The 21139-nt window shown below is 47.5% G+C and overlaps 1 protein-coding gene across 1 annotated transcript in view; it reads right to left on the reverse strand.

Moving 5' to 3' along the window:
• Ift43 (intraflagellar transport 43) overlaps positions 1-19888 on the reverse strand; it is a 78974-nt gene extending 59086 nt beyond the window's left edge. The window contains exons 1-2 of the mRNA XM_057783027.1: positions 19824-19888; positions 17357-17449 (exon numbers count right to left, since the gene is read on the reverse strand). Coding sequence (XP_057639010.1) covers positions 17357-17449; positions 19824-19877 — 147 coding nt within the window. The 5' untranslated portion in view covers positions 19878-19888. The remainder of the gene's footprint in view (positions 1-17356; positions 17450-19823) is intronic.
• Between the last annotated feature and the right edge of the window lie 1251 nt (positions 19889-21139).

The following is a 21139-nucleotide window of genomic DNA, read 5'->3' on the forward strand; positions in this document are numbered from 1 at the left end:
ATAGGTCAAGAGCAGAGAAGACCAGGCTACAGGAAACAAATAGGAGACATAAGCAAGAAGACTTGATCAGAGTCGGGCGGCACTCAGGAGATGGAGGCAGAGGATCTCTGTGAGTTCAAGGCCAACCTGGTCTACAGACTGAGTTCCAGGACAGCTAAGGCTACCCAGAGAAACCCTGTCTTGAAAAAACAAAATACAAACAAAAGGTCTTCAGAAGTGTTGTGACATAGCGTGTCCCTTGTACCACTCACTGGTCACACACCAGTCAACAGTCCATTTGGTTCCTAATCCTTGAAAGACGAATTCAAGCCTGCAGCTCCAGGCTCTTTTGCTCCCCTGGGATATCCCTGGGTTACAGGCCCCACGGCAGCTCATTCTAAACACACATGGCATAACCAGGCCTCCACATACCTGGCGTGTGCCTGGAAGGCCCGGTCCTGCCCTCTCATCTGTTTCACTTCTAAGCAGTGATTGATTGTTGGACCAAAATGACTTGTTCTGAGCAGGCTCCAAAGCTACAGAGAAACCCTGTCTCAACAATCGCCCCCCCCCCAAAAAAAAGGCTTGATTGAAAGAGCCACTCTGGGCACGGCAAAAGAACATGCTGATTAAGGGTCAGTAAGAATGATGGCCAGGATGTGAGGGAAGACTGCTTTTGCTGCATCTCAACTCACCGAAGACCCTCCGATAATACCAAGTTCGCAGATGAGAAAGTAAAGCTGAAGCTAACTTACCTAAAACCATATCATCTGTAAGAGGCAGAACAAGGACCGAAAGCCAGGCCAGTAGGCATCAGAACTTGCCCTGAACCAGCTGGGACTCCCTGATGGCTATGTGCACAGCTGGGATGTGGTGCTGAATGTAACGGTCACAGACAAGGTCACTTAAGGATAGACTCAAGAAGCCTCCAAACAACTTGATCAATGCATCTGTCCTGACATTAAGGAGAAGACCTGAGAAGCCAAACTGAAACCTCATTTTCTACACCAAGAGTGAGAGGTACGCAATAATGACGTAAACAACCTATAATACTGGAGAACAAGCGAGCGGTCTGGGCTAACCTCTACTCTGCTTACACTTGGCTTACACTGAGGGGAGGATTAGAAAGCGAGGCCCAAAATAAGCCACGATAACTTGGACACCAGGGCAAACAGTGTCAGCTTGTGTGGTGTAAAGGTACACATTTCAAAGGCAGCTGTGAACTGCCGTGAGCCCAGGACAGCCTCCTTATATCACGTGGACCGGCTCTGAGGAATGAGGGAACGAACAGAGGAGAGAGGATTGAGCTCACCAGAAAGAAGTAATGGGGAAGCTGTAGTTTGAAAAGATGCAGAGGAAGAAGGAAGGGAAGGGTCTGGGTTCAAAGGTTAGAACTGCCCTTTGATAGCTCTCTGACTTGGGCTGGTCACATCTTCACTGAGCCTGCTTTCTTGTGTAAGATGAGGAAGGTCACAAGTCCCTGGCAGGTCTACCGTAAAAACCTTGGTAAGTTACTGCCACCTCATGTCGTGAGCGTATACTGTCAAGAACAGCGACCATGATCAAATGCAGGCTTTAGAGGAAATATTCTTCATGGCGAGGGCAAAGACAGTGCAAAGGTTTTGGTAGCATCATACAGGCAATCACTGCAGGGCCTGCCCTGGGCATGCTTAGTTCCAGAATCTAATAATTATCCTACCTCACTTCATAAGAGAGAAACCAAGATGAGAAACCCAAGCTCTTCTCTCACTGGACCGTCACTGTGATGCTCAGGAAGCCATGTTGTCTGAGAGTCATCAGACTCTCCACTCTGAGTCGCTCCTGGGACATGGCTGCCAAGAGTTGCTGAAGATCTAAAAGGAACACTTTTCAGCCCTGAAAATCATGCTTAAAATTCACCCTGGATCTGCCCATCTTGGACAGTATCTCTGAATTATATCCCCTTGGGTCATACTAAAACCAGCGCTCTCCACTCCTCTTCTTGGGTCCACATACCTTCCAGGCGCTAACGAAGACATGCCCGGTTCCCCACACACTTGGCTACTTGGCCAACATAAACATTCTCCTCAGCTTTCATCATAAATCAAAGCCTATACATTTTTGCCATTCTCTTTACTCTTTCCCATTTGTTCAAATTAATCCAGCATGTGTGTAGCAAGACGCGCGCGGCATGGAGGGGTGTGAATTCCTGGCCTCAAAAAAGCTACCCCTCCTGGCACCTGTGACTCCGTGGCTCTGTATAATCAGTTGAGACTTGCCACCCCAACCAAATCCAGAGAAGAATAACTTGGAGCAAGCTGAGGGCAGAAGCATGCCGGGAGAAACCTGAGCTCTTGTGTGGTTCCTCAGGGGTGACCACGGAAAAGAAGTAGGGGTGGTTGGAAGAAGCCAGCGATTCCTGAGCTACCTGCTCACTGTGTGAGACCCAGAGCGGACTGCCAAGCTCCATCCCCCCCATCCCCCACTCTGTGGCCCAGTGATGACTCAGGGACATCAGGTTCCACACTGCAGTCCTTTATCTTGTTTCAGCCCTAAGAATTCAGTAGGAACTGCCAGTGCACAGCAAGGGCACGGCTAACGCTTCAGTCTGGCCCCTCCCCATCATTTCAGAAGTGGCCCCTGTGATCCTCCCAGACTTTAGATTCCTTTAGGAGTGTTCCCTGACTCCTGAATCCCCAAATTTCATGGTCCCTCAATATTTCAAACAGCAAGATTTTCTATGGGTTTTGGGGGCATGGTTAAAAGTACTAGATTATTTTAGCTGTTGTTGTTTTATTTTTTGAGACAGGGTTTCTCTGTGTCGCCCTGGCTGTCTTTTATAGACCAGGCTGGCCTCAAACTCACAGAGATTCTCCTGCCTCTACATCCTGAGCGCTGGAATTAAGGGTGTGGCCACCACTCTGAGATAGGATTGATTTTTTAACCTTAAAAAACCCACCATTTGATATCAACATGTAGAAGAATGAAAATAGACCCGTATCTATCACCATGCACAGAACTCAAGTTCAAATGGATCAAAGACCTCAACATAAAGCCAGCCACACTGAACCTCATAGAAGACAAAGTGGGAAGTACACTTGAACGCATTGGCACAGGATCCACTTCCTAAATATAACCCCAGTAGACACTGAGAGAAACAATAAATGGGACCTCCTGAAACTGAAAAGCTTCTGTAAAGCAAAGGACACGGTCAACAAGACAAAACGACAGCCTACAGAATGGGAGAAGATCTTCACCAACCCTACATCAGACAGAGGTCTGATCTCCAAAATATACAAAGAATTCAAGAAATTGATCACCAAAAGAACAAATAATCCAATTTAAAAAAAAAAAATGGAGTACAGACCTAAACAGAGAACTCTTAACAGAGGAATATAAAATGACTGAAAGACACTTAAGGAAATGTTCAACATCCTTAGTCATCAGAGAAATGCAAATCAAAATAACTCTGAGATTCCATCTTACACCTGTAAGAATGGCCAAGATAAAAAATACCGATAATAACTTATGCTGGAGAGGTTGTGAGATAAAGGGAACACTCCTCCATTGCTAGTGGGAGTGCAAGCTGGTACAGCCCCTTTGGATGTCAGTGTGGCAATTTCTCAGAAAATTAGGAAACAACCTTCCTCAAGACCCAGGAATACCACTTTTGGGTATATATCCAAAGGATGCTCAATCGTGCCACAAGGACATGTGCTCAACTATGTTCATAGCAGCTTTGTTTGTCATAGCCAGAACCTGGAAACAACCTAAATGCCCCTAGACTAAAGAATGGATAAGGAAAATGTGGTACATTTACACAATGGAGTACTACACAGCAGAAAAAAATAACATCTTGAAACTTTCAGGCAAATGGATGGAGCTAGAAAACATCATTTTGAGTGAGGTAACCCAGGCACAGAAAGACAATTATCACATATACTCACTCATAGGTGGTTTTTAAACATAAAGCAAAGAAAGCCGGCCTACAAACCACAATCCCAGAGAACCTAGACAACAAATGAGGACACTAAGAGAGACATACATGGATCTAATCTACATGGAAAGTAGGAAAAGACAAGATCTCCTGAGTAAATTGGGAGCATGGGTACCTTGGGAGAGGGTTGAAGGAGAGGGAAGGGGTAAGGAGGGGAGCAGAGAAAAATGTAGAGCTCAATAAAAATCAATAAGAATATATATATATATATATATGTGTATTAAAAACCCACCATTTTCTCTGACCTTCATTGTATTAAAGAATGAAACTATATAATCTACCAAAATTATAAAGACACAAACCAAGATGATAAACTGTTCTTTTACACTGAATTAATTTACTTATGAAAGACTGGGCGGTGGTGGCGCACGCCTTTAATCCCAGCACTTGGGAGGCAGAGGCAGGCGGATCTCTGTGAGTTCGAGACCAGCCTGGTCTACAAGAGCTAGTTCCAGGACAGGCTCCAAAACCACAGAGAAACCCTGTCTAGAAAAACCAAAAAAAAAAAAAAAAAAAAAAAAAAAAAAAAATTTACTTATGAAAACTTAAAACTTTGGTTTTTGGGTTTTTATCACTTGTTAAAAATATACTCAAATTCTAGTGCTGGAAGATGCTGCTGTCTCCAATGCCTCAAGCAAATCTCTCCTCTCTGATTCACTTTTACTTATGTGATGTGCGCGTGTGCATACGTGTGCACGTGTGTCTCAGATCCCTGCGCTAAAGTTGCAGGTGGTTATGCACTGCCTAATGTGGGTGCTAGGAATTGAACTCCAGTCCTCTAGACAAGCTGCAATCACCTAAACCACCATCTCTCCAGCCCCTTCCCATTCTTCTCAAACAACGCAGGCTGAAGGCACTGATCATGGGTGATGAAGGACAGTCACAAAGGCATGGCTGATCAACTTTGTCACTTAGCAGGAGGCTCTGTAGGAAGGCCCTCTCCCGTGCCTTTGAACAGCACACCTCATCTCTCCAACTCTTGGAGAGATTAACTTTTCAAGCGTTATGCAAGTTTAGTGACCTGTGGATACCTATTTGCTAAAACAAAATCCAGACAGAACAATATAATCCAAGTTTCTATAACGTCACGGTACAGTGTTTCATATAGAAATAAAACTACTGGACATGTGTAGCCAAGAAATTCATGACCCAAGGTCAAAATTAAAAAACCTAGGAAAAACAGACTTTGCATGACCCAGATGTTGGAATAGTCAAAGGTTTTAAAGAAACAATTAGAAATATATTCAAGGGGGCTGGAAAAAAAAATGGCTCGGTGGTTAAGAGTATATACTGCTCTAGGAAAGCGCCCAGGTTCAATTCCCCAGCACCCACGCAGCAGCTCGCGGCTGTCTGTAACTCAGTTCCAGGGGATCTGACATCCTCACAGCAATGTACATTGAATAAAATAATTAAAAACAAAACAAGACTCGATGTGAAGGAACAAAAACAGAAAGGGGGACACAAAGCTAGCAACGCTCCACAGGGAAGAGCGGCATAGCTCATCTGACAGAAGCGTGAGCCATCTAACATAGAGTGTCCAGGAACAGGGAGAGAGACCTGGGGATGAGATGCTATTTAGGTCTACTGCTACACCTCCCAGAATGCACCTGATCCCGGAAGCTAAGTAGGGTCGGCCTGGTTAGTACTCGGATGGGAGCAGCTATCTGAGGAAAACCTGGCCTACATATCTCTAACTCTGGAAAAAAAAAAAAAAAACATACAGGTATGAAAAACCCAGCAAATCCCAACAAAATAAATATACAGAAAATCACATCTGGGAGCATCACTGGCAAACTGTTAAAAATCAGATGTCAGTCAGTGAAGCTGAACAACATGACCCAGGCACACTGATCCCCTGCCTCTGCAACCGCCTGCTGGAAACAAGATTTACATATAAAACCACCTTCACCAGTTACAAAGAAGGCCTGCGATCAAAGGAATAGCAATCTTGTTCTGTTTTGAGACAGGGTCTCCCACATAGCCCTGGCCATGCCTCCCACGTTGTTGGGGTTAGGAGAATTGTGCCCCTAAATTGCCCTAGCTGATTCTGGCAATTCTGAAGAAAAAGAAAAAAAGTTAGTCTAGGATTCTATATACAAAGAGAATATCCTTGAAGAGTAAAGACGAAATGAGAACACTTTCAGACAAACCAAACAGAACAGTCCCCGGTAAACAATGCCAGGTGAGGGCTGGAGAGATGGCTCAGAGGTTAAGAGCACCAGCTGGTCTTCCAGAGGTCCTGAGTTCAATTCCCAGCACCCACATAGTGGTTCACAACACCTATAATGGTATTTGATGCTTCTTCTGGCATGCAGGCATACATGCAGATTGAGTACTCACATACATAAAATATAAAAACAAATAAATCTTTAGAAAAAAGAAAAAACAAATCTAAAAATGAAAGAAAGGAAGAAAGAAAAGAAGGGAAAAATGCCAGGTGATGAATGTTGTCTAAGCTACAGAGAGGAAATGCTAAAAACTCTAAGCTGAGATTACAAAGTGTTCAGTGCAAGTTATAATGCACATGCTTTTAAAATATGTGTTGTCGATAGCACAGAAGACAGAAGGGGACAATGGAACTCACCCTGCAGTGCAAGGTCCCCACATCATATACACGTAGGTTAGGAATTTGTAGTCTAGCTTCTAGAGTAGCCACTGCAAGAATGATATAAAAAACTACACACAAAAAGCCAAGGATAGAATGAAGACGGGACATAACTCTCTATCACACTGGACAAAAGTATGTGGCCAGAAATGTTTCCGTCTGGCACTGATTACAGCCTCAGGAGCCTTCTCATGTGAGGTATCATTGCTAAATGAGTGTTTTACTATCAGCCGGCTCCACAGGAATTACTGGCATGCAGACAATGAGAAGAGGTCCGGTCTCACTCGCAGTCTCCCTGAGGCTTACCAGCAGCGTCTCCTGGTTCCTAAGCAAACGCAATACTCTGCATTCACCACGCGCTCTCTCCATCTCTGGCCTCTCCTAAACCCTGGCTTTCTTCCACAGATTTATTTTGTTTTTCTTGCAGCTCTTTCAAGTAGAGCCTGCTCCATCAAGTCTCACAAAAGAATGCCTCTACCTCACTCCCCCAAGCTCCTCCTGACCTTGACTTCTAAACAATTACAAAATATGTCTTGGGTTTTTTTTTTGTTGTTGTTTTTTTTCTGAGCTCTTGCTATTCAGTTCACAAGTCTCTTCTATTCTCCATCGTGGTCACTAAAAATTGCCTAAGTAAACAATGATTGTGCTGGTCAGTTTTTATTGTCAGTTTGACACAACCTAGAGTCACATGGGAAGGGGGAAACCTCAGCTGAGGAATTGCTCAAGATCAGACTGGCCTGCCGCCATGCCTGTGAGTACCTTGATTGACGACTGATGTGGGAGGGCCTAGCCCTCTGTGGGCGGCACCATTCCTAGGCAGGTGGGCCCAGGTAATATATAATAAAGTTGGCAGAGCCTGAACAGGTAAATGAACCAGAGAGAGAGACAGAGAGAGTTGGGAAGAGTATGTCTTGTATGGGAGATTGAATTCTCCATAACCACTGGTTAAAACAAAAACCAGAACGGGGTACAAGAAAGAGAAACTAGGGAAATGGAAGGAAAACAAGGGAAGGCCAAAAAGAGAGGGAGAGATGCCAAGGGAGCTAAGGAGCCCTTATCATTTGGTGGGGAATATAGACATGTCAAAGTCTACTTGCTGGGTTCTTCCAGCACATTCTTACTGAACCTAGTCCGTGTGTGGTTCTGTGCAGGCACACATAGCCCGACAGACTGCCCCAGAATCTGTAGAGATGTCCCCATTACTAGGTTCAGTAAACTGCCTTCCTGGATATTCTCTAAGGGGTGTCTAGCACTGCTGACCCTTCCTCCTTTGTGACATTCTCACTTACCTTGGCTTATGCACACCCCACTCTCCTCTCCTCTCTGGTCACTCAACATCTTTTTATAGACTGGCTTACCTATGTGTTCTTTAACTGTGGGTGTGTCTCAGTTTCTGCCTGTTCCTCAGCTTCTCATGGGGCCTCTTCTCTTTTGAGCCTACAGACTCTCTCATTGGGAGCACAGCTTCTACTCACCACCTGAATGTTAGTGATGTCAGCCCTGAACTTTGCATATTCAAGCACCTCACAGAAAAGCATCCTGGGCATCACCCATTGGCAGTCCTGCAGGTTTCTCAAACTGGTGCACCGCTATCGAACACAGAGCCCTCCTATGCTTCTTCTCTGTTCCTTTAACCAGAACTGAGAACTTTCCAGGCGCCAGGACCAGGGCCAAAGGGAGCAAAGTAGGAACGCCTAGAGTTTACAATTGATGGCTTAAATAATTACATAAACTACAGCTATCCACCGGAAGAGGGAAAAAGTCAAAGAACATTATGAAAATGCGGCGAGGGTACCAGCTTAAACAAATTTATTTTTAAAAGAGAAACACGCAACTCGAACCCGAGAATACGAGCAGAGGTGTAGGGCTGAGGAGACGGCTCAGTGCCTGCTGTGCAAGCAGGAGGGCCTGAGTTTGAGTCCCCAGCACATACGTATGAATAAAAGCCAATCATGGCTATATATGACTACAACCCCAGTGTTGGGATTGGACACAGGCAGATCCTGGGAGCTCACTGGCAAGTCAGCCTAAGCAAAATGGTAAGTTTCAGGTTCAATGAGAGACCTTATCTCAAGGGAACAAGGCACAGAGCAATAAGGGAGACACCTGACCTCCTCCCCTGGCCCTGGCATAAGTAGGGTTATTATTCTGGTCTGTGGGACGACACAGCTGGGGGATGGGATAGAGTCCACATAGACTCCAGAAGCAAAGAACAGAGTTCAGCTCCACCGTGACAGGGGAGCGCTCCGAAGTGAGGCTGGAGAAGTGCAAAGAACGAATCTCCCAGGGCTAAGTGGGAGTAACGAGCATTTACACACATACACATGCACACACACATACGGAGAGTTTGGCTATGACTGGCCTGGAACTCACTATGTAGAACAGGCTGACTTCAAGCTTACAGTATTTCTCCTGCCTCAGCCTCCTGAGTACTGGGGTTTCAGGCATGAGCTACAGCAGTCAGAATTTTTTTTAAACTTCTGAGAATAATGGGTGCCTATCATGGGAGGAACCTGGAGTGATGCACACTTGGAACTGCTCCGTGAGCCCCGTTACAGGCTTCGGAATGAGAGCTGCTGCACGCTTGTTCAGGACGACTCCAGCCGAGCCTCAGGACGCTGGGCATACAAGGGAAGGACCAGTCACCAGGCCACCCCCATGGGACCTGCGTGACACTGCAGTGGCACAAGCCATTTCTCTAATTCCATCTTGTTTTCCTTCACAGAGTGCAATTCGAAGCCAGGGCTTCTGAGGAGTCCGCTCTGGAAGCCTCGCCTAAACAGAAGTCAGTTCTCATTACAACACAAGCCTCGTTACCATTAAGATTCTCCTACCAAGAAAGACTGCTGAGCATGGGCCAGCAGTCCACTTACTCCACAGGGCGTCAGACCAACTTGAATGCTACAGCACAGCACTGAGGTTCTCGGGCCCAGCTCAGAGGTTTTCCTGACCAGACCACACGAACATGGAGAGGAAATGTGACAGGAAGAGGGCCGGTTTCAAACCCACGGGGCACTGGCAACACTCAGCACAAACCCAACTTGCCACACGCTCTCCCTGCCTCCAGATCGTCCCTCCCTTTACAGGAGACACCTGCTTCCTCTTCTGCCCTTAACTGAGTCTCAGCTCAAACATGGCTTCTTCCTGGAGAGTTGATCTGGGTGCCCTGGGCTTAAGAGCCTCACAGCTGGTGACTTCTCGCGCTGATCGGCTCCCACGTTTCACAGCTTCTTTGCAGGCTCCCAGACCAAGGTTCTAGAAGACCTTGTGTTCGTGAATATGCAGGACCTGGTACACAGCGGCTTTCAGACAAGCTTTATAAGTGAATAAATGTTACCTCTTATTCAAGGCCACTGAAATCACCAAGGTCACTCCTGTCCTCATCTCCTCCTCGGGCCCTCAGAACAACTGAGGAATGTGTCAACTGCTAAGGATTATTCTTTGGAAGGCAGACAAGTACCGGATAATAACTGGCCAATAGTAAAGGCAGGCATGCTCACAGGGGAGACAAAATGGGTCTCCATGGATTCTCTCCGAAGATCCCCATCCAAATGTTGTTTTTTGGGATGTTTTGTTTGTTGGTTTTGGGGGGATGCCCTAAGGATCAGTTAGTTTTGTGAATTATGAACACTGCTGACTCTTGACCAGACCTGAAAATTTAGGAAAAATTGGTAACAGGTTCTAATTTTCACGGCACAGATAAATGTCAATAGTGGCTGCATGTCTTGGACACTGCTCTAGAACCGTACACAGTCTCTCAGGTAACCCCCAGGAGCCCTGTGAGGTAAGTGTCGCCACCATGTCCACTCAGCAGCTGAAACAGGCTGAGTAGGGTAAGTAACCTATGAAGAGGGACACCCAGCCAATGGCAGAGCTGGGGTTAAAGGTAAAAAGACAACCCTCACCTTTTTGGACAGATAATGACAAGAGATGACTTACTGACACACTGGGCTAGCCCCTGGTATATATTTCAGATGAGAGTCTAAAGACTTGGTGAGAACTACCCTTCCTCATGGGTCATGGATGAAGCTGTCCTGAGACAGCCAGAAAGCTTTACAGGCTGAAGCTGGGGCTGGACAAGACTCTGAGATGCTGAATTTGAACTGTGAGTCTCCACTGATACGACATTCCTGCCCACACAGCAGCCGAGCCTGGGGATGGGTCAGTGATGTACATCTGCCCACCCAGAGGGAGAGCCCCAAACTGAGGCATTCGAATCATGACATAAATATGAAGTGTGGAAAACGCGTTCCTTGTGAACAGCTCCACATCAGATTCCCCGCATCCCTCTCTGGCAACGTTATCAGAGGCATCATTCAACTCAGGCGATTGGAGAAGGGGCTACGAAAAAGGCTGAAAAATGTGACCAATCATGAGAGTTATTTTTGTGAGAAAGGAGAAAAATGTCACCAAAAAGGGTCAGTAGATAACCCTATTGGGCTGAAAATAACCACCCTGCTGGCAGAGCAGCCAGGGGACAGGCCGAGGGCGAGGGACGTAACGCAAAGGGCCGCGGGAGCGTGGGCTGAGCGAGGTGGCTGGGGGATGAGGAAATTGGCCTAATTTGGGAACATGAGCCCAGCAACATTTCTCAGATTCCTGGGCAAGATTCCGGCTAACTTTGAGCTCTGTGTCCTCAGGAGGAACACTGAGGGTATCGTGGGGGGGGGGGGGGGGGAGGGAACAGCTGTGTCTCCAACGCTGCTCTCCACAAGGATAAGGGCGACCAAATGAGGACTCACTCCCTCTGCAGAGGACTCCAGGATAACCCTCCACACCCGTGGTCTCTCTGCTCTCTGCCAAAGTCCCTTCTTCATGGGATGGAGAGGTGGTCTGTACACCCACCTGCAGGGCAGCAGGTAGAAGAGGGCAAAGTGGCTGGCTACAGGCAGAGATGAGCTGAGGGCTCTGGACGGGTTACCTAGCCTCTCCTGAGTGAGGTAACGGCACTTACTGCAACAGGCATCTTGAGGCTTTCCTGGGTTGCCACGTGGGCTTAGCACACAGGCAGCAACGGTCTCAATGGTGGCTCTGATTTCTATCTGCAAATTAAAAGCTCAGGCCAAAAGCCACTTTATATAAGCAAGGCAGAAACGCACATCCATAGCAAAACCAGCCTTGGAGCGTTTTGCCAAAGATGACTCTTGCCCAAACTCAGCGTAACATAACTGGATGGCCCAGGGCTTTTCTCAGAGGAGTTATGTAAGATTCCTTTGAGTCAGCAGAACGGCTTGTCAGGTAGGAACAACCACTGTCAACTGCCATGGCTGCTCTTCCTCAGACAGGCCATAGAGCTAGCTCCCAGCAAAGCCCTCTCCTAATTGAAATTACTGCCAAGCTGATTTACTAACTCAGCTACACACCTGATCCAAGCCTGAATTGTGACCAGTGAGACAGACAGACAGACAGACACAGACACACACACACACACACAATGGTTGTGAGTCTTTTTCATTGCTCCACATTTCTTGGAGGCTCCATGACTAGATACTATATTACCTACTACGCTTACACTGCCCAGTGTGATCTCCATGACAATCCTAAAGAACCAGGGGACTGGGACAATGGCTAGGTTGGTGAAGTGCCTGCCACATAAGCAGGAGGACCTGTGTGCAATGCCCAGCACAACACCCAGGTAGAAACCAGGTACAGTGGTTCACATCTGTAAAGCATAGGATGGCAGGGAAGTCGGCGGGGGGGGGGAGGGGGGTGGACAGACAGATCCCTGGAGCTCTCTGGCCAGCCAGCCTAGCAGACTGGATGAATTCCAGGTTTAGCGAGAGACCATGTCCCCCAAAATAAAATGGAGAGTGATCAAGAAAGACACCCAACATCAACCTCTGATATATATATGCTCACATGAAAAAGTCCATACACCACACACACACACACATGCGCGCATGCACATACTCATATACCCAGACAGAAAGAATATGGCGCAACTCCAACGGACTCCAAGCCAGTAAAATGACAAAGGAGCTCATCTCCTTCTTAATTCAGGAAAACCAGGAGGTTCCGTTCTCTGAAATCTCTCCATATGGGCGGGGTCCCATCACTTGGGTTGAACCGCATGTGTTCCACAGGCAGAAAGCCCCTAAATGGTGACCAGCGTGGCTGGAAGAAGACCACTAACAGGAGACTTCCCGGGCAACTCACTTAGGCACACTGGGACACAAGACAGCGTTTTCATGGAGCCACACACAACTTGAAGGAATTGGAGAGGAATGTGAGGAAGGGAGTTAGCCAAAAATAGAATCCTTTCCTTCCTTATCCAAGTCTATTTAAAAATTTTGTATAAATTCTAATTTCTAATGTCAAGTTAGTTTGTATCAACCCCTGTGTATGTGTGTGTGTCTGTCTGTGTATCCGTGTCTATGTCTCTATAGGCTCATGGAGATCAAATGTTGACATCAGGTGTAGGGTTTCTCACTGAACCTGGAGCTCACTGATTGCCAGTGCTGGAGCCCCAGGGACTCTCCTGTCTCCACTTTCCAGTAGCTGGTGTTACAGGTGAGCACCGCTGAGCCCAGTTTTTAGGTAGGTGCCAGGGCTCTAACACAGGCCTCCTTGTGTTGGCACAGTGTGCTGGTCTGAACAAGAGTGGTCGCCACAGACTCAACTCCTTCGTCTGTCCTCAGCTGCAGGGGCCGTTGGGGAAGGATTAGGAGGTGTGTCGCACTGGGTGGGCTTTGGGACTTCAAAAGACTCAAGTCATTTTCATTGTGGTTTTAGCCCCCTCAGGATGTGAGCTCTTGGTGGGGAGGATGCAGGGCACACATGGGAGAATTTGAAGGAAGGAAAGGAAGGGGGGGGTGATGTAATTATAATCTCAAAATAATTTTTTTAATGTGAGCTCTCAGCTGCTGCTCCAGCTGTCTGTCCTGCCTACTGCCAGGCTCCCCACTATGATGGCGATAAATTTCCTGTCCCTCTGGAACCGTAGGCCCCAAGTAAACCCTTCCCCCATGAGTTGCCTTGGTCATGGAGTTCACCACAGCATCAGCAAAGTAGCTAACACACATGGCGAGCCCTTTACTGGCTGAGTCAGCTCCCAGCCCTGTCAGGTCAACTCGGGAAAGCCTCCTCCACAGCCGACTCCTCAGTCACCAAGGAACACCAATGCCCCAGGTAAAAACTCCACCAAAAATCAGAGTGGTCGTTACAAGACCCAATTCTGACCGGATTAAAAGCTCTCTTAAAAGCAAGGGCAGTTGTAAAACTGTGTGCTAACCAATAAAATGCAGCTACCCATATACCCTCTGAGCCACTGAGGTCTCCGGCTACTGTTTCCTGAGCAAAGGGGAGCATTTAACTGGATACGCCCTGAATTGTTCCTGCCTAGAATGCAGATCCAACCCCTGGACAATCATCAGTCATCTTGCAACGGACCCTGAGAACTAAAGCCACAAGCTTCCAAATGCACAGCAGGAAATGGGATGAGTTAGGGTGACACAGGATATGGCCCAGTGACCACATCCCCTCTGTCCTCCACTGAACTCCTCGAAAGTCAATCCTGTTTCAGCCAGACCAGAGCAAAGTGTCTGCTGGACGTAGCCAATTTCAGCGCTAACAGATGCAGAAGAATGCCTGGAAACCATCCCCAAGCAGTGCAGGTTTGAAACTCAGGAGGTATGGGCGCCATGCAAACCAAGTGAGTAAAGTCTGGCGGTATGTTAAAGTGAGAAGTGGCCAGACGTGGAGGTGCATGCTTGCAATCCCAGCACTCAAGAGGCTGAAGCGGAAAGACCTTATCTGATGTGTGAGGACAACCTGAGCTACAAAGCAAACTGTCTCAGAACAAACAAGCAAGAAAACGGAAAGTTAAGAAATGACCAGGTGGTGGTGGCACCTGGGCCCTTTAGTCCCAGCACTTGGGAGGAGAGAAGGGAGAAGGGGGAAGGAGGAAGAGGCAGAAGAGGCGAAAGGAAGAAGAAGAAACTAGCAGCAATAGTAGCAGCAGTGATACAAGCTGGAAACAGTAGCACATGCCTGTAATTCCAGTTATTCAGAGGCTAAAGCAAGAGGAAGGCAAATTCAAGGTCGTCCAGGGCAACTTAGTGAGATCATTTTATCCAAAATAAATAAATAAATAAAAAGAAAGGAGGGAGGGAGTGAAGAAAGGGAAGGAAGGAGTGAAGGAAGGAAGAGAGGGAGGGAGGGAGGGAGGGAGGGAGGGAGGGAGGGAGGGAGGGAGGGAGGGAGGAAGAGAAAGAAAGAGCTGGACATGGCTCAATGGTAAGGCACTTGTCTAACACATACAAGGCCTTGGGTTTCATCCCTAGCATTACAAATAAAGACAGGCAGGTGAAAAGCAGCAAACTGGAGAGGCCTGGTCACCCATAAGGAAGTGGCGCCAGTGCCCTGGCCAATTGCTGCCATGCAGAAATGCCAGTTCATGGGTCTCATTGGGAAGAACTTCTGATTTCCAAGGGAAACCCCAGATCTGGGTTTTTACATCAGGTTTCTCGATTTTATAACTACTAACCTTTTACGTTTTTTTCTTTTTAAAGTCTAATTGTATAAGTCGAACACAAGGTGACTGCAGCGCTGTCAAGAAGCCTCGGTAGATAAAGAGCTTGCTGTGCTCGGTAGATAAAGAGCTTGGTGACCTGAGTTCAATCCCCGAACCCGTGGAGGAAGGAGAGAACCAGCTCAGAATGCCTGGGGCCTGGATTCCAGCGTGGGAACCACACCCGGCCCTAACCATCCTCCCTCAACAGGAACAGCAGAGTGTAGCTCATTCACTCACCAGCGTGCGGAATGCTGAATGAACGGGGGCTTGCACAGCGCTTCCAGCTTGCCAAAGTGCTTAAATGCATAGCTCACTTGATCCCCACATTCAGCTACTGGCACTGTGATCACCATTTGGCAAATGACAAGATGAAGGATTCCAGAGATTAACGGATTTAAGAGCCAAGCAATTAGAAGAGCCAGTGGCAAGCCCGGCATCTCTGCTTCCTTCTTCCACGGCCCAATTCATCCAGCTCACTTTAAAATAACTATTTATTTCAGACTAATTCCTACTTGACTCTAAAGTACCACCAGTCTGTCTGACAGTTCCCAGGTACCACGCTTAGGATTTTTTAGGGATACCTCCACTAAATAAAGTCAGCGAGGGGATTAAAAATAAACATACCAAGTAGTGTGCTCAGAACTGGGTGTGAATGGGCACATAATCCTGGTCTAATTTTAGAAAGAAACGGCCAAGGAGTCTCACACAGCCCAGGGAGTATATGGTCCAGTGGGAGGCTGCTCACACCAGGCCTCAGGAGAGGGGAGGGAGGCATCCTGGAATCCTGCTGGGCACCAGAGAGATAAGGAGCTGAATGACTTTTCATAACGACTTCGAAGGAAGATGCAGAGGACCTGAGTCAGCAACAGATGTACACTACACACACACACACACACACAGACTGCCAGCATTTCTTAGCAGATCAGGCAGTGCTGATCTATATCCTGCCAGCCTCCGCCAGCTTTGATGAGGTGCCAATTATCCGTTTAGATTGGTCATATGACCTACAGGACCTAATATCCTCCCTAGGGTCCTCTGCTGATGGAGAAGAGTCAGCTGCCAGATTTTACATGTTGGCGTCATGGTTACCATAATCACTCCTCATACTCATGCTTCTACAGTGAGTGGGGAAATGAAAGCTCTGCAGACAGGACCACATAAAAAGTTTAAGAAACTGGTGACATCATTTCTGATGCAGGGGAAACATCTCCGCTTATGTGATCTGTAAGTATAGTGTGTCTGGGTCGTGCGCACCTATCGTCTGCCAGGCTTCTCAGCTCAGGTCCCCTCAGCCACCCACCATAAACTGTTAATGGCCAAGAAGCCAGGTTTCCTACTATCTGGTGGCTCATTCTCTAGTGGAGCAGAGATAGAGCAGAAAGAAGTGGGCCTGTCCCAAGGCAGGGACTGTAAAAGCAGGAGGAGGCGGTCCTAAGAAGACAGCCTACAGAGGTCAGGGAGATGGGAAGACGAAGGCTGTCCAAATGAAGGGGGCTGACTGAACCCTGGATTTCCCGGCCTTTACAAGGAAGCTGGATCACTCTATAAGGGTCAAGGCCAACTGGAAAAGTTGCCAGAAGGCAGAGGCAGCCCAATCTCCTTCCCGCCTGAGACGCTAGGAGACAGTGGTTGCTACTGGCAGCAAACCCCCAGTTGTGTGAGCCAATGTTATGGCACCAGTGCGCCTTCCTGGTGTTTATTCGGTGGAGATAAAAACCTGGACAGCTTCTGCATTTTGAAGCTTCCCAGTGCCTCACTTCAGGCGGCAGGAGAAGCTCGCCAGGGCTAGGGTGTGCTCGGTTGGTAGAGCGCTAGCCCAGCTAGCATGAAGCCCTGAGTCTGATCCTAGCATCTGCAACAACAGGGTGTGGCAGTTCATGCTTGTAATCCCAGCTTTCAGGAGGTGGAGGCAGGTGGATCTCTGTGAGTTCGATCCATCCTGGTTTACAAACTGAGTTCCAGAACAGCCAGGGCTGTAACACAGAAAATCCCTGTCTCAAAAAACCAAAAACCAAAACAAACAAACAAAATTAAGTAAAAATTGTACACTATGAATTTGGAAAAACAAAAACAAAAAATGGTCCAGAATCTAGTAGGTCTCTAAGAAAAGATGTTCCCAGTAGGACAAATGTCCTAGAAAGGAACTTCCAAATCAAGACATGCAGAAAAGCTGGTATTCCAAACAAATACCGAGTACCACAGCCCTGCTCATTAAGAGTTCACTTATTCTTAGAGAACATTTCTCTACATCTTCTTGTTTCCTTTCTGTCTTTGTAGCACTCACCTCTCCAGTCTGAGTCAGGGAAGAATTCTTGCTACTGAAGAAATTCTCAGCCTGAATTGACTCCTGTTGAGCTCGGCGGCCCATCTTGGCTCCCTGCAAGGAGAGACAGAGCACAGATGATCGCATGCCATTTGAGGCCTTGTGGGTATGGCATAATGGGAAGCCAGGACTCGGGTTTGATGGCACGGTAGAGAACGGGATTTGAGTAACTTGGTTATACTAACAGAGGCTTCTCTAAATCCTTAAGACAAAATAGCCAAAAGTCCATTCTGTTGGGCAAAACAGGAAACGGACAGGTTCCTGATCATGAGATTTTCAAAAGCCAGTTACAGAGAAAGCAAAGTCACTATTCCACCCATGACACACAGAAACACAGCAAGTGCCAGGCGGTGGTAGCACATGCCCCTAATCCCAGCACTTGGGAGGCAGAAACAGGCAGCTCTCCATGAGTTTGAAACTAGCCTGTTCTACAAGAACTAGTTCCAGGACAGCTAGGACTGTTTCACAGAGAAACCTTGTCTCCAAAAAGAGAGAGAGAGAGAGAAAGGAAAGAAGGAAAGAAGGAAAGAAGGAAGGAAGGAAGGAAGGAAGGAAGGAAGGAAGGAAGGAAGGAAGGAAGGCAGGCAGGCAGGCAGGCAGGCAGGCAGGCAGGCAGGCAGGCAGGCAGCTAGCCTGGGCAGAAGCCTCAAGCCACAGCTAAGAACTAATAGGAAAGGCTCCCACCTCCTAGGCAGGGCTTCAGTGACAGCTACCAGACAGGCTTTCAGAGAGAATTCCTCAATTTCATGGCAGCTGACACCAAAGGAATTCAGAGGGACGTCTTGCCCTGCTAGTTGGATCGGCATCACCGAACCCCACCCCCATCACAACCAGCACAGGAATGCCGAGACATCATCTTTGGAAAGCAGAACACTTCAAGACTCTGAGTCACCAGATGAAACATTTGCAGGTGTGGGCAGGGGCTCTGTTTCAGCATCCCCCAGGACAGAAACAAAACTCCGAGGCACACTAATGGATGCTGAAGAGTGTCTGTGTGTGATCACTTACTTAAAACAAAATAGAAAACCATCATAGCACAGCATTTTTGGGTCTCCTTTACCCTGACTCTGGGTCTCACAAAAAGTATGGACAAAGACTGAGGCTGACACCATTTCATAAAAGAGGAAACTGAGGCCCAAGGAAGTGATTAAGCAGCAATGTCTTCTTGTGACTTTGAATCCTGGGCTCATCACATAACACCCCACTGAAAACTCAGCGCTAAGTGCTCTAAGAAGGAAGAAAAGGAGTGTTGCACCGAAAACGCTAAAGTTGATCTGGGCACCAGACTGCAATTATCAATCCTTCAAGTTGTGATGCCAATCTTTCAAGGATGAGGGGAATGGTGTTCCTGATAATACAGCTCATTTCCCTCTCCAGGAAGGTGCCCTGCTTTGTTGTCCAAGTGTGTCTGTAAACGCTGTTGACAAGGGATTTCTCTAACAACTGTTGGAGGCTATTTGAAGACCCTATAAATTGACAAGACAGGAAAACACTTTATAGCTTGAAATCCTGTATTTTAAGGGTGGTCTATTTACTGTCCTTCTTTCCCCACCCCCCAGGGCAAAGGTCAGTGGTGTTCTGTTCCCTGCAAGAACAAAGTCCGATGCACGCTAGAGCTCAATCCATATTTGTGTTAGAATTACTAAATCATAACATTCACATCCCAGGTACTAGAAAGATTCATGTATCACAAAGACCTGGTGGCCTCTGGTTCTTAGCTTTTTAAAAACCCTGCTCCAACCTCAACTAATTGGCTCCAGCCCCTCGTCTCCCTCCAACAGGTGCCTCTCTAGCACCTTGGAGGGTGTCGGAAGCTACCAGGGCCCTTCAAAACCCCTGCGATTTTACAGGAGACACTAAGGACTTTCCAGGTGACCCAATCCTTCAAAGTGATCTCAGCTAACTCTAAAGGCTATCGAGACCTGGTGGAGGCTTTGACAGTCAGAAAACACTGAATGTAGGTCTTCAATCAAGTCCTATTATCTACTGACTATATGCTAGTCGTGGCCTGCGAGGGAAGAGCAGGGAAGGTCAGCTGGGGCGGTAAATGCTTTCCACGAATTCCCAATTTCACCTACACAGCAACGCCTCCTCCGTTCTACTTAGCGAGGAAGCTAGCATTCTGGTCCATCATCAGGTTTTGTTATGTTTTTACCCAGTTGTTACCCCCCCCCCCACGTAATAAACTGGGGTATTGATTTCCAGTCCTGCCCCTAGCCACCTCTCTTCCTAGCAGCTTTTGGTAGAACTTCCGGGGACTAGACTCCAGGGCGAGGGCTGCCGCGGCTCGGGGCGCAGACCCTCCGTTATGACGGGATTTGCACTCGGGCGACTGGGCCGGGGTCTGGCCCGACTTCGGGCTTCTCGGGGAGTCCGGCTATTTGTCCCACCCATGAACCAGTCCCCAACCCCCATCATCACTCCTCACGGAGGTGGTCGAGCTGCGTCGTCTCTCCTCGCCCAGGTCCAGTAAATCGTCCATCTCCGCGGCCGTTGACGTCACTTCCTGGAAACAGGCGTCCCCCACCGCGTCCCTAACAACGACCCCGCCCTTCCACCCCAGTATTTAAAGAGTCCGCCTCACAGTTCCTGAGTGCTGCGTTCACCTTCCAGTTTAAACCAGATCTTTCCTCAGCCAACTTTGTTTGACTTCGGGTAAACACAAATCTCCAGATAGCAAAATCCACTAAGGTTAGCCTTGGGTACTGCCTACGTGTGTAGATTTGATTAAATACGTTTGTGAGTGAGTGCAAGCACCGCTGTTGGTGATTATTTTGACCCGTCCCATTCACAATGTGCAAAGGCCTTCAAATTACTCCTCAAGCAAAAGTTGAAGCAACCACTATGGAGGGCAGGACACAGGGTATTATTTCCATTTGACAGATGCACACTAATGTAATAAATACCTTACAAAGTTTACAATGACTTGCAAAAATGTGGAGTATGTGACTTCTGCCTTCAAGAAGTGTATTGAAAGCAGTCACACATTCATGCATGCCTGTAATTCCAGCACTCAGGAGTTAGAGGCAGGAAAATCGGGAGTTCAAGGTCATTCTCAGCTACTTAGTGAGTTTGGGAGGTAGGACTGGGTTACAATGAAACTCTGTGTTTGAAAACAAAGTTTATTTAGAGGCCAGATTAAAATGTTCAATGCTCAAGTGCCAATCACTTTGAAAGGTATAACTATAGGCAAGGGCGGGGACAGAGGCCTTGCTTGTCACTGCTACTCAGGTGGATCATACGCCCAGGAGTTTGAGTCTAGGCTTAGCAGCAGAGTGAGGCCCTTCAAAAGAAGAGAAAAAAAGATGCAATGTTAGGGGTCTTACTTACTCTGAGCAATCCCACAAAGAGAGCAGCACTAGATCCTCTATGCAGCAGACAGATAGCTTGAAGAAAATAACTCCGAGCCAGGCAGTGGTGGTGCACGCCTTTAATCCCAACACTCGGGAGGCAGAAGCAGAAGCAGGCTGATCTCTGTGAGTTCGAGGCCAGCCTGGTCTACAAGAGCTAGTGCCAGGACAGGCTCCAAAGCTACAGAGAAACCCTGTCTTGAAAAACCAAAAAAAGAAAAAGAAAAGAAAAGAACTCCCGGACTAAGTGTTGGGCCAGCCCTTGTGTCTTTCTGCAATGTTTTTTCCAGCACATAATGACTGCCAGCCGTCCTCGTAGGCCTGCAAAAGGAGATATCCCACGGATTCCCGCCTTAGGGGGTAGTCAGCTTGAGTTCTCATTGACTCATATAAC

Source organism: Chionomys nivalis, chromosome 10, assembly GCF_950005125.1.
Source record: "Chionomys nivalis chromosome 10, mChiNiv1.1, whole genome shotgun sequence".
Taxonomy (NCBI): Eukaryota; Metazoa; Chordata; class Mammalia; order Rodentia; family Cricetidae; genus Chionomys; species Chionomys nivalis.